Source organism: Lissotriton vulgaris, chromosome 1_1 (genome assembly GCF_964263255.1).
Source record: "Lissotriton vulgaris chromosome 1_1, aLisVul1.2, whole genome shotgun sequence".
Taxonomy (NCBI): Eukaryota; Metazoa; Chordata; class Amphibia; order Caudata; family Salamandridae; genus Lissotriton; species Lissotriton vulgaris.
In genome coordinates this window covers 756,215,747-756,231,507 of record NC_141685.1, presented here as the reverse complement: position 1 = coordinate 756,231,507, position 15,761 = coordinate 756,215,747, and the positions used below count along the sequence as shown (strand labels likewise).

The window sequence follows — 15,761 nt, the reverse complement described above, 5'->3', positions numbered from 1 at the left end:
TTGCCACAGTAAGTTAAAGGGGAGAGGGGGGGGCCGGTGCACGTGTGTGTGTGTGTGTGTGTGTGTGTGGGTGCGTGTGTGTGTGTATGAGTGGGGGGGTTCTGTATGTATGTGCGTGCGTGAGCGCTTCTGTTTCTATGTATGCGCATGCGTGTGTGTGTATGAGTAGGGGGGTTCTGTATGTATGTGCGTGCGTGAGCGCTTCTGTTTCTATGTATGCGCATGCGTGTGTTGTGTGGGAGCCTCGCGCAGCGCTCGTACTAATGCGCGTGCCAGTTTAGATTCGCCTGCGCGCGCCAGGAGTGTCTCCTGGGAAGCACACTCGCTGACAAAAGATCTCGGTGGAGACGCGCTTCCGCGCGGCTAGCCGAGACCTAAAAAATGAAAAGCCATTGTTATTTGGAATATCAATACATCCAAGTCACGTAAATACAACACACATCGCATTACAAATATGTAACGGAGTAGCAGTACAGGATAACCCTGTCAATAATCAAGGGACATTGCAGGACGTTTTTCCACCTTCAACACCCCTCTTCTACCCTTCACAGAACATTGATGTCACAGCCAGCACACAGGAGAACGAAGAGATACACTGGCCCTTTAACGAGGAGACAGCAGAGGAATGGGCGGGCTGTATGATGAGGCGGAAACGTCTTATACGAAGGAACGCCAGAACCAGGTGTGCTTGTTCACCCGGAGAGAAGAGGACGTACGGAGAGAAACCGTCGAGGAGCGGAGGACTACGGACGTGGAAGCAGAAAGAACGGAAGGATCGAAGTGCGGTGAAGCTGCGGCGTCCGGACGAGAAGCCAGGAGGCCAACGTCTTTACGAGTCACCCAGCCACACATACAGGGAAGGTGTGTGGCTAACTCAGGTACGCAAAAGTATCCGGAACTGGGTGGGACGTAAGGGCGGTTCGCCTAATTAATCTCGATACCTCCTTTTCCCGGTGTACCCTTTCCCAAGCACTACCTTGCACATTTAGCAATCCGTATCAAAGAGTGTTACACTGATTTTTGTGTCCTCACTCCCTTTCCCTTCACATATATATATGTAAAGCACCCATCTCATGAGAGACTATTTCTGTTTGTTTAATCAGAGAGTCAAAACGGACCCGGACGAAAAGCCCCGACGGAGTCCAGAAGGGTTTCGCCGACTCTACCCATCTGAACGTCACCACAGGCGGCCCAGTAGAAGTAGATCTCCACGACGGAATACACCCTTAAGGAAAACGTGTACTGATCACCTGTACAGTATAATAAAACCCATTAAAACTAAGACCCGCTTATTGCCGATTCCTCTTGACCCAGTCACAAAATGCTATAGGTGTCACATTTGCGAAAGTTGAAACTATTGGCATTGTAAATGACAAAGCTATTAATTTAGCTATTTTCAAAACCAACACATAAATAAAAAACTTGTCATTTACAATACCAATAGCTCAAAATGTCCTAATGCGAGACCTATTGCATTGCAAATGCTTGTTTATGACCTGGTCAGTGACATATGATGTTGCTTGTGGGGATGTACATAGGATAGTAGGAAAGTTAGCATTTTTTGTATTTAATGAGGTTTCATATTGAGTAGCGTGTTACTTTTGCTTGAAAAGGTATTAGACATTGTGAACACTGCATGCTGGGATGTCCATTAGGCTGTCTTAATACGATGGGGTAGGGACACAAGCTGAAAGTAAGACCGTAATGCCTGAATTTCATTACTTTTTAGATTTACTGTTGACATATTATTCAATCTTAAATCCCTTTAAACTTAAGTTATTTACACTTTTCTGATTTTAAGTAATGTGGAAGTATGCAGATAGGAGTGTTCGGTGTGTGATGTTGGATGTGTGGAAATATAGTAGTGAATGGAATGCTGCGTTATCGTTGTTGGTGGACATATGACATTAGTTTTCATATTACTTTGCATGTGTTGTCAAGGGATTTAGGTTGTTTGCACATATGGTGGCTCTAATTGCCCATGATTGTGTGTTGGTGTTTGTAATGGCGTATGATGGTGGGTGTGTCCTCTGTCTCCTGCTGACGCTATGTGTGTTCCCCACTTCCTCTGCATCCCTGCTTTCTGCTCTCCACCGCCTGCAGCTACTATGTGCGCCCATGTCCTTGCTACAGGCTGTTTTTGCCCTAAGCATAGCCCCGGCTGACAGGGTAAGTGCAGTGGGGTGGGGCATGGCGCGGCAGTGGATATGCTGACAGATGGAACAGGTATTTATTTATTTATACCTAGTCCGTCATCTGTTTGACTTCCCCCTACGTGTTTACCTGTGCCAGCCGCCACTGCCCGGCTAACCCTATGTCCCCCCCCCCTCCTACAGTCCATCTGTGTGTCCCCCCTTCCACCTCCTTTGCTGAACTCTTAGGACCAAGCACAGCCCATGTGCTTCCCTGACCATCCCAGGCAGGCGCTCAAGTGTGTCCATGCCCTTCTCCATTTCCTCCATATGCCATCCTGCCATGTCTCTGCAACTTCTTAATGTGCCCTCCACACCCCTGCAACCCTGGTGGTTGTGAAGATATACGATGCATGTTAGTTTTGAAGGCCTCCAATGACAGATGCATTGGCATGTGGTGGTGTGTTGGAGTATACGTTGGTGTAAAATGGCAGGCATGTACCTTCAACCCCACACTTTGCAACCCTCTGCATGCTTCTGCACATCATGCGTGACAACCTTCCTCGCCACAATGATGCTCTTTGTGATACTACCCGCATAGCAGCCTCTCTTCTTGGTGAGAATCTTGGGGATCCGTGGGGTGTTTCTTTAAAACCTTCCAATCTGCAGACTCACTATTTTAATAAAAAAAATCTTTCACAATTAGCAAGACATTTTGCAAATGCTGCTAGGGAGAATTGGGTTTAATGTAAAACTATCCTCTGAGGAGGGGGCCCAGCGGCCTCTACCATCTGCTTTCCCAGGTGTCAGGGGGTGTTTGATAATTCTTTCCCAAACCTGGACCAAAGACAAGGGTAGTATTTGGTACCAAACTCCCCTCCCACGCCTTGCCTAAGGGTGAGTGGAGTTTGCTACTTAATTACCCCATATTACCTAAAGGCAGAGGAAGTATCTGCCCCAAGCCACCAATTTGCGTTGACCGGGGATAGTGAAGCTTTCTCTCCTCACCCTTTGACAAGGAAACGAAGGCAGGGACAAACACACCAAGGTATCTGTAGCTGCCCCGGTGCAACTTAACTTATCCTTGTGCAAAGGATGGGTGTCATAGTAAAGGCCAGGGATAGAAATAATTAACTTCCCCTGGTGAGTGGAAGCGAGTTGTGTATAGCTACTCTAGTCCTCTTTACATTGTCTATGAACATTGACTAAACTCTCACGCATCGCAGCAGAAAATGCTGCTCTACGTTTTGTCAGAAGGAGAGAGCAGGAGAGCACCATATCTACAGAGATATGGCTTTCTCCTGCCCTCTCCCTAGCACCAGTGCAGAATTTTGCTGCTGAGAGCCACACACACCTTTGCACCTTAGTGCAAGGGTGTGTGCCCGAGTCTAGCATAGATTTTGTACTTGCAGTACAAAAAATACTATGCCTAGACAACTTTTCTCTTTTAATGCCTGCTTTCAAATGGCGATAATATTGGACACAAAACCCGGTCTCAAATTTTTGGTGCATAGGGTTTTGCATCAAACAGAATAGGTACGCCCATATACCACCAATGTGACATTCCTTTGGATGCTAAGTAACGCAAAGCAGCACTTCACACTGCTTAGAATTACTTGTAGGCAATTTCCAGCGAATAAACAAGTTTTGCACAGGAAAGTAAATAAAATGTTACAAACATTGTGGTGGTTTGCGTCAAAACCGCAAAATGTTTGTAAATCTGGCCCTTTCTGCCTTGTGCTTGCAGTGTAGACCTACAGTCCATGCATGACCAGGCCCCCCCACAATAAACACAAGCGACATACTTCCACATATGCCTCATATCTCCAAAAAGCTGAATACGTTTTACCCAAACCCAGAAAGGGCACTGAATGACCGTTTTACCATAAAAACGTGAGTCCCATCTGTTCAACAGTTTCGCAGTTAACCATGTGCAAAACCTTCCCATGCGACCTCCCATTATATTTAGGACTAAAAAATAATAAAAAAAAAAATAAAAAAAATCACATTTGGGACCCTTTCTCCTCAATAACTTCTGAACCATCTCTCCGATGTGCATCCGTAGAAACCCTCTTCTTAAATGCCTTCAATGGCTCTTGGACAGGGCATCACTTCTATGCTCAAGCATGCAGAGTAACTCCTGGGACGAAAAACAGCTAACTTGGACGGGGTCATGATCGGTTATCTACCCGTTTTCACCACCTTAATATAATGCTTTTATCGAGGAATACATCAACCTCGAATGAAAAGGCTTGGTTTATAGCAGAATATTTTCTCAGGCTAATTCTCATCAAGGCAGAGGTCACACTGTATGATGCAAGAAGGAAATGGCCAAGCAGCACGGTAAATCAACCCTCTGCCCTCACTACAGAAATCCAAGCCATTCATCATGGATCCATATTTCACGTTTTGCATCAAACCTATATTATTTATGAACTCCAAGGCTTTAGTGGGAGGAAAAGTATGCAAACAATTATCAAAAGAGATGGGAAAGCAGAGACGTTACCAAAGAAAGGAAGGAAGGAACCAGGAATGGAATATAGTGCTCACATACCAGTTCCTGAGCTTCTCTCAAAGATGATGATCCAACGTGAACTATCACTTCATCCATCCTGCGGAGAAAGGGAAACAAACCTTCAAAAAAGAATTCGGGACAGAAGCAGAGACGGGGGGGGGGGGGGGGGGGGTGTATAAAACCCACCTCGCGTGGTCATTTGTGAACAGGACACTGAAGCATGGTTTGCTTTGCTGAAATACAAGTAGGTTGTGGGGCCGTTTTAGGATGACAAATACTTCACACTGCTGTGAAACATCCATTAGGCATATATTCTAGGCAGGACTTTGGTCCGAAGTCAGCCCTGGAAAAAAATTCAAACCAGCTCCACCATGCCACTGTATGCGCGAGGGAAATGGGTGAACTCAACCCTCTCCACTATGATATACTTTGTTTCAAATAGATTAATTAGCTAACGACTCGTAGGAGTTAGAGTTCTGTATGTTCTGAATGTGAAACAATGAAAAATCCAGGGGGTAGATGTATCAACATACTCTTTTGCGATTTCTAAATAGCGATTTTTAAGGAATCGCTATTTAGAAATCGCAAAATGGTATGTATGTAGAAAATCGCAATTATTTTGCGATTTCTTAATCTTCCTTATTTACGAATTCGCAATTTGCTAATTAGCAATTAAGGAATAATTTCCCATTCATTCCTATGGGCCAGGAGGCCCATAGGAATGATTGTGAAATAATACTCAATTTGCGATTCGCAATTTGCTAAATCGCAAATTGAGAATAATTTCAAGGGTGCAGGGGTGTCTCAAGGACACCCTGCTGCACCCTTGAAATTTACATGTTTGTGCATATGGCGCACATACATGCCCTATGGGCATTTATATGCGTCACATGCCACCTTCACAAATGCCAAATTGTGCATTTTTAAACGAATTTGCAAATTACCACCAACTACAAGTTGGTGGTAATTTGCGATTTCTTAACCTAAATTTGCAATTCCAAAATGCTACATACATAGCATTTAAGGAATCGCAAAAATTGCGATTCCTTAAATGCTTAAGCAAAATAAGGAATCGCAAATTTTTGCAATTCCTTATTTTGCGAATTTTTGTTACATGCCAAACAGCAAAAAGACCGTTTGCGATTCGCAAACGCCGGAATTCTGCGAATTCCGGCCTTTGCAAATCGCAAACGGCTTGATACATCTAGCCCCAGTTCTTATGTCAGTATTCAATTGAACTATTTTTCCAAGCCAGACGTATACCAGATACAAAATAATATACAAAGATAAATACATAGGTGCGTGTTACATTTTACGCTAGTGTAATGCTCGTCAAAAGTTCAACTAAAGTTTCTCTGCTCCCAATGTTCGATTGCTAAACATGACAACGTGTCGGGTGTGCCACTCACATATATCAGAATCTTCTAAATAGAATTTTCGAAATATAAGACAGCCAGACGTGGTCGCTGATGCTCATCAAAGGGAGTGCCATTCCTTAGGTGGAGGAAACACTTTTGTCAGGGAGCCGTGGTGCTAAACGTGGTGAAGGTTACATATGATGCGGGCGGGCATACCCTTATCCTGTGACTTCAACGTAGTACTTAGTGAACAAAGGGTATTGTACAGAGTTCCCCTGTGGGAGCCAATAGTTTAGCTCAGGTTGATTTTTCTCTCACAGATTAAGGGGGGGTTTGAGTGCATGGTGTAGACCCTTTTCAGAATGTAAGGATACCTCACACAGGTTACCGGCAGGATGGCAACTGACATCCCAACCGATGACCGTCCAGCGTCATCATTGGTATCCTGCTCCTACGGCAGGCTGGCGGTGCAATGCCCGTCGGGCAGCGTGGGGAGCTGCACTTTGGCGGAGATCTTTTATTCCGAGCCAGCGGGTGACTGTGTGTGAGGGGCCTAAAAAAGTGCAATAGTGAGCGTGAGGAAGTGAGTGTAAAAAAAGTCAGTAGAGTCCTATGAAGAATACTTTACTGGTCAGGCTCACTGCTTTATTAAAATTACAGGGGTATTAAGGAGTGATGGGCAATGGGACCAATCCTTATTCAACCCTTAGTGTGAGTGCGGTCGACATGTTTCTTGCCCGAAAGGGCAATTCATCAGGACCTTGGTGCTCATATAATTGCTGGAGTCCTCTGGAAGTAGAGGACTCCGGTATACGACCTGTACAGTGTCGCACAAAAAGTAGTTCCTTGCGGGGGACCTCCTGGGAACCGTTTGGTTCCTGCTAGGGGTCTCACGAGCTGTCCAGGTGGGGCCAACAGCAAGTGAGGAGGACCTCAAAGTATGCTGATGGCAGGCGTCTAGGCACCTACCCCTCCCACGAGTCCGCCGAAGTCGGGACAGCCAGCGTAGTACTGACATAACCTGGAGTTTGCATTTCTTTAGTATTAAAACCACGCACTTAAACGGCTGTTTCTACAATACATAAAACACCAGTGCCGTGCCAGCATGTGTCGGCTGTGCATGTAAAGCAGGAGTGGCATGCCAAAATCCACATTACTTTAGCATGCAGAGCAGACTCATTTAAGAGACAACACTAGGTACGTGTAGCTACAATATCCTGGCAGAAATCAAACTGTCCTGCTATGTAGAGCAACACTGCAGTGCAAACAAGCACACTGCGCAGGTTCGTACCAAACCGATGTCCCTTTGTCTAAAGCTCCATTTCGGCGCAAGTGGCATTGCCAACATGCTATCCCATCTGCCCTCGTTCTCACCTCTCCTCACATGTGCAAGGGGCAGCTGGGATTGAGTTTGATGCAAGAGACTAAAATAGCTCAAGTGTGTGGATTCAACATGCTGATTCTGGCATAGATGGAAATCCATGTTTTCTTCTTCCTTTGAGGTTCCTTCCATTTTTGCCAAGCACTAAGGTATAGTGAGCTTTCAGCCCCAGGTGTCGGCTCCTGCTCCGGTCTCCTAAAGGTGAAACAGTTTAAGGGCAAACAAATGCCATGTTGAAGGATTTTACACGTTGTCTGCTTCTTAAGAATATAAAATCAATCTTCCCATTAAAAGCCTGGTGTTCAGTCAGGAGAGCTAGTGGGCTGCTCAAATGTCCTTTCCCAATTTCCCTCTGATCACCAAGGAGGTTTTTTTTTTCTCTCCTTAGCAAAGTTCGTTCCGGTTCCCCACGGGACAGCTGCCCCCCCCCCCCCCACATTGCTCGTAAGATCTTTCTTAAACTCCCTGACCCACCAATCTCCCTCTTGAACAACTCTTACTTCCTGGGTGGTCCCTTTTTCTTTTAAAATCAGCAGTTGTTTCCCCCATCCTCAAAAAACCGGGAGCTGACCCTGAGTTCCAAAGTAACTTCCGCCCTATGTCGTTGCTTCCCTTTTTGGGTAAAGTCCTGGAGGCCTTCGTACGAAACAGCCTCAGCACCTTCGTGTAAGATTCTCACTTCCTAGACCCCCATCAAGCGGGGTTTAGGCCTCAACATTCCACTGAGTCTATTGCCCTGGCGGTCCATGATGAACTCAGAAAGGGGGCTGATCAGAATATCTCACAAGCCTTGGTGCTCCTGGATTTGTCGGCGGCGTTCGATACCGTTTACCATACCATCCTTCTCGATGGGGTCAAGAACGCCAGCATTCGGGGAACACCACTGAGGTGGCTGACATCATTCCTTCAGGACCGAAATCAAGCAGTCCAACTCTCTACTTTTACTTCTGAAAAAAGTCTTACCTGCGGAGTCCCTCAGGGCTCCTGTCTTTCTCTTTATTATTTAATTTTTACATTTTTCCTTTGTTCTCAGAGCTTCAGAAAAGATCAGCAGTCATCTTTAATTATGCAGATAACCTTCAGCTCATTTTCAACATTGATTCTTCCTCTTCCTCCATCGAGAACGTTCAATAAACTATGACCTTTATTAGTAGTTGGATGAACGCGAACCAGCTCAAGCTTAATCCTGATGAGACCGAGCTGGTTTTGACAGGGCCCCCAGGAAACCCTTGGAACACCAACTTTTGGCCACGCTCCCTGGGCTGTCCACCATCCCCTGTTAACTCTGTAAAAAGCCTCGGAGTTACCATTAGCAATGATCTTTCTATGAGGGCCCAAATTAAATCAGTGGTATGGGTCTGTATATTCCACCTACGTCGCATTAGGAAAATCAGCAGATTTCTTTCTCAAGACACCTTTGTTCAAGTCACTCTGGGATTGGTCATATCCCGGATTGACTATGCGAATGCACTGTACGTTGGAATACCTGCCTACCAAACTCATCAACGCCAACTTATTCAGAAACAAGCAGCTAGACTCATTTATGGCCAGCCTAGGTCTAGTCACACTACACCTCTCCTCAGGAGCCTTCATTGGCTCCCTGTGGCCCAGCGTAGTTTCTTTAAACTGGGTTGCTTGATTCACAAGGCCCTCTCCCTGCAAGGCCCGGCCTTCATTGCTTCTCGGATCCATCGTTACGTTCCTTCCCGGGTCCTACGATCTTCATGCTCAAACCTGTTGTCAACATGCACCTTTAGACGCAGGAAACATGGTGGCCTGAGGTTTTCCTCACAGGCTCCACTCTTCTGGAACTCACTCCCCCCAGCCCTCAGACTAATCCCCTCCTATCCACAATTCAGGAGAGCCTTGAAGGCCTTGCTCTTTTCCCAAGCTTACAACTGACGGATCATTCCACGTTGCAGTGTTCTCAGCCTGTCCTTGTAGCGCCAAGAAACCGTTGATGTACGTGCGCTGTATAAATAACTTTTATCATATCATATCATATTATCAAATGGGTGCAGGCACTGGTTGGGAATTAAGGCTGGAGTTGGGTAGATGGGTCTAACAGGGCTGAATTATGGCAGCACACTATACTAAATTTGTAACAAACAGTGACCTATTAGTCCTAAGGAATTATGAGCAGTAGAAACACAGCAGTTCCCTCAGACTCGCTCAATAGCAGCTTACTCGCTCATTCACATACATTTTTGTGCTGCATTGCTCCCTTACCATCCTGGACTATTCTATGGAAAAGGTATGGGGTTTCTAATCTAATAATTGTTAAGAGTACCACACCTCTGAGTGAACTTGGATTTATTTGCCCATTCTGGTTCTCAAAGGGCTACGTAATTATCTGTCCTGATGAAGACCCAGGTTAAATGAGCAACTGCAGGGGTTGAAACGTTGATAAACAAATACTTTTGGAGCTGTTAATAATACATTTTTAACACTTGTGGAGCCCTCACTTAAGAATATCATTGAGGACCGCTCTATTCTAAACCAACAGCCAAAATATATTTTATTGTGTGGTGTGTGTGTTTCATCAACTTTCTTACTTAGCACTACATATAACGTGATGGTGCATGCATGTTGACAGTGACTGTTTTTGAACCATGTTTATTACCATATGTTCTTCCATGTCATGAATTAACTTATGGTTGCACAAATTACTGCAAATTTTATATTTCATCATGCTATTTTTGCCTAAGCTTTTGATCCTTGTATGCAAGAATAATATACTACTAATTGATTCTGGAGGACCCAACGTGTTGCTATTGTTCACCATACATTAAAAGCAGCCCACTGGAAAAATGTCTGGATACTGACGCACTAGTCCAGCCCTGTCAGTTTAAGCAGGGTTGGTATACCAAAGCTTTCAGTGGCATGCAATAACATCCTTTCACAGAGGATCGTCTACTCACTTCCCCTTCCCTTGTTTTATCCACTCCTCCGCCAGAAGCTTCCTCTCCTGGACGCTTAGGGATATACCCTCGCCTGTCGTGCCATTCACTGCAAGAAAAATTTACAATCCCAATTAATCAAGGTCCCTACTAGAGAAAAAAGAAAAAAGAGGCTAACAGCAACATCCACCTGGAAAAAGGATAGGTGTGAAGGACTGTGGCAATGGTGAGCTATAGTGAAACAGCTCTCTAGGGAACAAGGGGTAGAACAATCTGCTACAAACTTAGTGCCGTCACAGGTGCCTGAAGCACATCAGTCTTTCACACCTCCAGTTACTTTAGGGTGGGATGAGGTTACATGTGTAAAAATGTTAAAGTTACTACATTCTTCAAGAAGTCTAAGTACTTCTATGTTTAAAATGTCGGGAGTGAAGCACGTATGTGACGACAAAATGGAAGCTAATAATTAGGAGTGGTTTTGAATAGAATCCCAATGTTTTGGGATTTTACACTAAATACCCTGGCTTGTACCAGTTTCCATTGACCCATTACCTGCTCATTAGCAACCCGTTATAGTTTACATTCTGGAAAATAATACATCAAACACAATTCCCAATCAGTCAACGAATCACCACAGCTGGTAATTAGGTTTTAAAAGCACTGAAATCTATACATATTAGGTTATTTCCTGGCTCATTAAATGTTGGTTCTTGTTAGAAATAAGAACATCCAAAAGTGTCTTAACTGAAGCTTTGCCTTCACAGGAGTGATGTAAAGTGGAATTAAACTATTGAAAAAAAGCACACAAACTTTTCCTGTCTCATGCTAAAATTGAGGTTTTCACACCATCATGAGAGGAATGTCCATAAGGCAACAAATTCCATTAAAAAAAAAAAAAGGTCACGGTTGGACTATCTACGGCGGCGGACGTTGGGGTCCTGACTCTGTCTGACCATGCGCCGGTTACTGGCGCGTTTGCGTGGCCGGCGGCCTCCCCCTCTCGGGGGGTGTGGCGCCTTAGGGACACCCTTTTACACACGAAAACGGTGGTGAAACGTATTGAAGAGGTCATACAGGACTATCAGACACACAATAGTAATACAGACACTTCACTAGCGACACAGTGGGCTGCATTGAAGGCGGTTCTTCGGGGGGAGTTCATCTCCATCTCCTCGGCGGAAAATAGGGAGCGGCAGCGGAAGAGGGATGAACTGACTACTCAGGTTCGGGAGCTTGAGCAGGTCCACCGCCGTACGGGTGCTCCGAGGGTTTGGAGGCAGCTGAAGGCGGCAAGGAAGCTCCTGTCGGCGCTGGACCTGGATAGAGCGGAATACGCTGCCTTGCGCTTGAAGCATGCCTACTACACAGGGGGGGACAGGTGCGGCAAGCTCCTGGCGCATCGGCTTCGGGTCGCGCAACAGCGCAACGTAGTGAAGGAACTCTTGAGTACAGACGGAGTGGCCATTTCCGGGGACGCGGAGGTGGCGGAAACCTTCTGCAGTTTCTATGAGGCGCTGTACGCTGGGGAGCCCTCCTCGCCGCGGGACACCGAGGAATATCTAGCGTCGGTGCCCCTTCCGGCGCTGGATCCCGTTCAGGTGGAATATCTGGAGCGGAATATTCACGTTGAGGAGGTGATTTCCGCTATAGCTAGGTTGAAGCACGGGAAGGCCCCGGGCCCAGACGGTTACACGTCCCTGTTTTATAAGACCTTTTGCCCGGTTGTGGCCCCTGTCTTAACTCGGCTATTTAACTCCTTCTCCGACCCGGGAGCCATCCCACCGGATCTCCTGAGTGCGACGGTCTCGGTGATTCCGAAACCCGGGAAGGACCGGGCTTTATGCGGCTCGTATAGGCCCAACTCGCTTCTAAATGTCGACCTCAAGCTGTACACAGGGATTCTGGCGTCCAGGCTGGCCCTGCACCTCCCCGGTTTGGTTGAGGCGGACCAAGCTGGCTTTGTGCCCGGCAGGCAGACGGTCGACAATACCAAGCGGGTGACGCACGTTTTAGAGAAGGCTTCGCGAATCCCGGGGGAGCGGATGTTGTTGGCAGTGGACGCGGAGAAGGCCTTTGATAGAGTTCATTGGCCGTATCTCGAGCTGGTCCTCAGGAAACTGGGAATTGGTGATAAATTACGCACAATGGTCTTCAACTGCTATAAGTATCCTTCAGCGTCGGTGCGAGTCAAAGGGTGCAGCTCCCGTGGTTTTGCAATCGAGCGCGGCACGAGGCAGGGCTGCCCCCTCTCTCCACTCCTCTTTGCTCTCTACATGGAGCCATTCGCCCAGAGGATCCGCCACAATCCGGATGCTATTGGGATCAGGATGGGCCAGTATGTCCACACGGTCAGCCTCTATGCGGACGATGTCCTGCTGACCCTGGACGACCCTAGGAGGTCCTTACCCGCCTGCATCCGCGAGTTGGATGCCTTTTCACGTGTGGCCGGCTTTAAAATGAACATGAGCAAGTCGGTGGCTTTAGATGTATCTCTGGCTGCGGACACTAGGAGGGACCTTCAGCGACTCTTCCCTATGCAGTGGTCATCGTCCCTTGTACCATACTTAGGGATCCTACTGGCACCCACGTTGCCAGCGATGGTGACGGCAATTACACTTCTCTCAGTAAAAAGATCAGGGAGGAGCTCGGCCGCTGGAGTAAGGGCCTACTATCCTGGCTGGGAAGGATCGCGGCGGTTAAGATGACGGTATTGCCCCAGATACTATATCTTTTCCGAGCCCTACCTCTCCAGCCTCCAGTGGGCTGGATTAGACAAACGCAGGCCGACATCTCCCGCTTTGTCTGGCAAGGCCGCAAGCCGCGGATGAAGAGGGTTCTCTCCACGCTTGCCCCGGAAGCGGGGGGCCTTGGTATTCCGGACCTCCGTAAGTACTTTCAGGCGGCGCAGCTACGATACCTTGTGGAGTGGAGCAGGTGGGAGTCCGATAAACATTGGCTTTTTCAGGACCAGGCGGTGGCGGGCCGCACCCTACAGGAGGTTCCATTCTTGCGCCGTGCTCACCGCCCCCCCCCCCCCAACCTTTACGCTTCTTTCGTTACGCGGGTTCCCTTGAGGGTGTGGGACACAGTCTGCGAGGCCCGGGACCTTACCACTTTCCCTTCACCATTTACACCCATAGTGGATAATCCTGACTTCTCCCCGGGGATGGAGCCGGGCACTTTCTCCCATTGGAGGACTGCGGGCTGCCGGGCGCTCTTTCAGGTCTATGGGCCGGAAGGCGTGGTTCCCTTTCAGCAGCTTCGGCGGGAGTTCGGCCTGACGGAGTTGGATAGTCTACGTTACATGCAGGTCCGACATTGGGCCCTCCAGCCCCAGGTGCGGGACACCGCTGATCGTCAAATTACACCGCATGAGCGGTGGCTGGTGACCCGAACCTCTGATGCTAAATTGATTACTGATCTTTATAAGCATCTACAGCCCCCACCGTTCCACTATTATAACCCGGGGAGGGAACGATGGCACAGGGAACTGGGCAGGACACTCAGCCACAAGGAATGGGACCAGATCGCACACCGGGCAAGACACTCTGCGTACCATACCGGCCTTACGGAGACATTTACCAAGGTGTCCACGTACTGGTACTACACCCCAGAGAGACTGTATGAGATGAATAGGCACATTGATAAGGGGTGCTGGAGAGGTTGCGGGCAGGTGGGGACCCTCTCACATATTCTTTGGGATTGTACCTTGCTGGCCGCCTATTGGAAGGAAGTTCTGGATGAGGTGGATAAGCACTTTGAAATTGAGCTCCCGCGCTTTCCGGCGTATGTATTGCTGGGCCTCCCTAATGGCCTAATGTATCCGCTGAAGTCCCGCAGGGGCAGGCAGATCGCAATCGCGCTGGGGTCTGCGGTCCAGAATATCCTCATCCATTGGCGCACTACCACTGTCCCCTCCATCACGGGTTGGTTACATAGACTCTGGCACGTGTTGGGAATGGAGAAACTGTCGCTTGCGGTGGCGGGGGAGATAGATCAATTTGATGAGCTGTGGCAACCCTTCCTTACGCTGTTAACCACCGAATTCAGGGAGCTCACCTGCCCGAGGTACCTCAGGCTTCTGAGGCTGACGCCGCCGGCGACTCCGGCAGAATAGAATGAGTGGGAGGCGGGTTCTTAGTGAGGGGGGGTGTGGCTCTGGGGCGGGTAGTACTGGTAATGGGCCATTGGACGGGGGGGTTGGGGGGAGTTGGTTTTTTCTTTGGGGCGGGGGTTCTAGAGGGGGATGGGCTGTGCTTTTTGGTGTCAATTTCATTGCCTTCTTTGATCAGATTTGGGGTGCTGGATATGCGCTGAGTGGAGATATAAATTGCATTTCATTTTCTCATCTGCTATTGCTTCTCCTCTGGCCTAACGAACTGTTCCACGAGCACGCTCCTGATGCTACGATTTTTCTCTTATTGTACTGTATGTAACCCTAACCTCCTGTTCCCTCTCCCCGTGTTCTTTTGTCTTAATAAAATGCTTTAAACCTAAAAAAAAAAGGTCACCAAAGCCAATCTAATGCTAAAAGTTTCTATTGAGCTCATCTTGGTCTCATCATGGACACTCATTCAGATGACAAAATTATTTGGAGTTTTCAATCCACCTAATTAATGGCAGAAGCTAGCATTTGAAACTAGGAAAAAAAAATCAAGAAGGCAAATGCTGCACTATTAATGTGAGTTGGGCCTCAGAGAGGCTTCACTGTTCTAACCTTGCACCAGATTTAATGTTCAAACTACCTCAACACATACCACTTTTATCCTAAAGGCAGGACTTTTGCATGTGTATTATGAGCAGAAACACTGGTCTGAAAGAGGCTAGTCCCACACTACTGAATCTCATATCTGTTCATTAGATGAAAACATAGAATTGTACCACTGATGTTGAGAAAGGCATGGAGCAACCTATGTTACAGTATTACTGCATGGAATACTCATGACTCAGAGTACCGCCTCAACTAGACCCAGAGTAAAGCCTCAAACTGTCCCAACGGCTCCCCTTTACATAATCTTTTATCATAGAGTGATCAAGTTTCTACTTGCTATTTCAGTTAAGGTGTCCTCTGTCCACCACGGCCACCAGGAGTGTGAATAGGAAATGTCTGGCTTAATGTTTCAAAGCACAAGCCGGGCAAGATCAGGGAAAACATGCCCTTCAAAAACGAATTAACAGTGGACATGATAATCAGGGAGCACAGTCTCACTGTAATTGAGAACATGAACGTGCATGGATAAGATAACCCATTGCTTTGTTTTTTTTTTAAGTGGTAGCAGCCAGACTACACACCGTCCTGGTGTTACTGTACGGTCAGAGGTGTCTGGCTAACATCAGAAATGTGAGCAAGTTAAAATTACAACCACCTGAAACTTACCAAAAATTTTCTTTACACCTTGGGTATGAATGAGATAATCAACATATCTGCCAATCACGGAGAGGTTTATTTCACTGGAAAATTAACAAAATCAGTCA

The 15,761-nt window shown here is 47.2% G+C and overlaps 1 protein-coding gene across 3 annotated transcripts in view; it reads right to left on the bottom strand.

Moving 5' to 3' along the window:
* Positions 1 to 15,761, bottom strand: part of NPL (N-acetylneuraminate pyruvate lyase) — a 150,659-nt gene that overhangs the window by 47,634 nt on the left and 87,264 nt on the right. For all 3 annotated transcript variants that reach the window (XM_086955621.1, XM_086955631.1, XM_086955636.1), the window contains 3 exons: positions 15,664 to 15,737; positions 10,308 to 10,395; positions 4,687 to 4,744 (listed from right to left, as the gene is read on the bottom strand). In XM_086955621.1, coding sequence (XP_086811747.1) covers positions 4,687 to 4,744; positions 10,308 to 10,395; positions 15,664 to 15,737 — 220 coding nt within the window. The remainder of the gene's footprint in view (positions 1 to 4,686; positions 4,745 to 10,307; positions 10,396 to 15,663; positions 15,738 to 15,761) is intronic.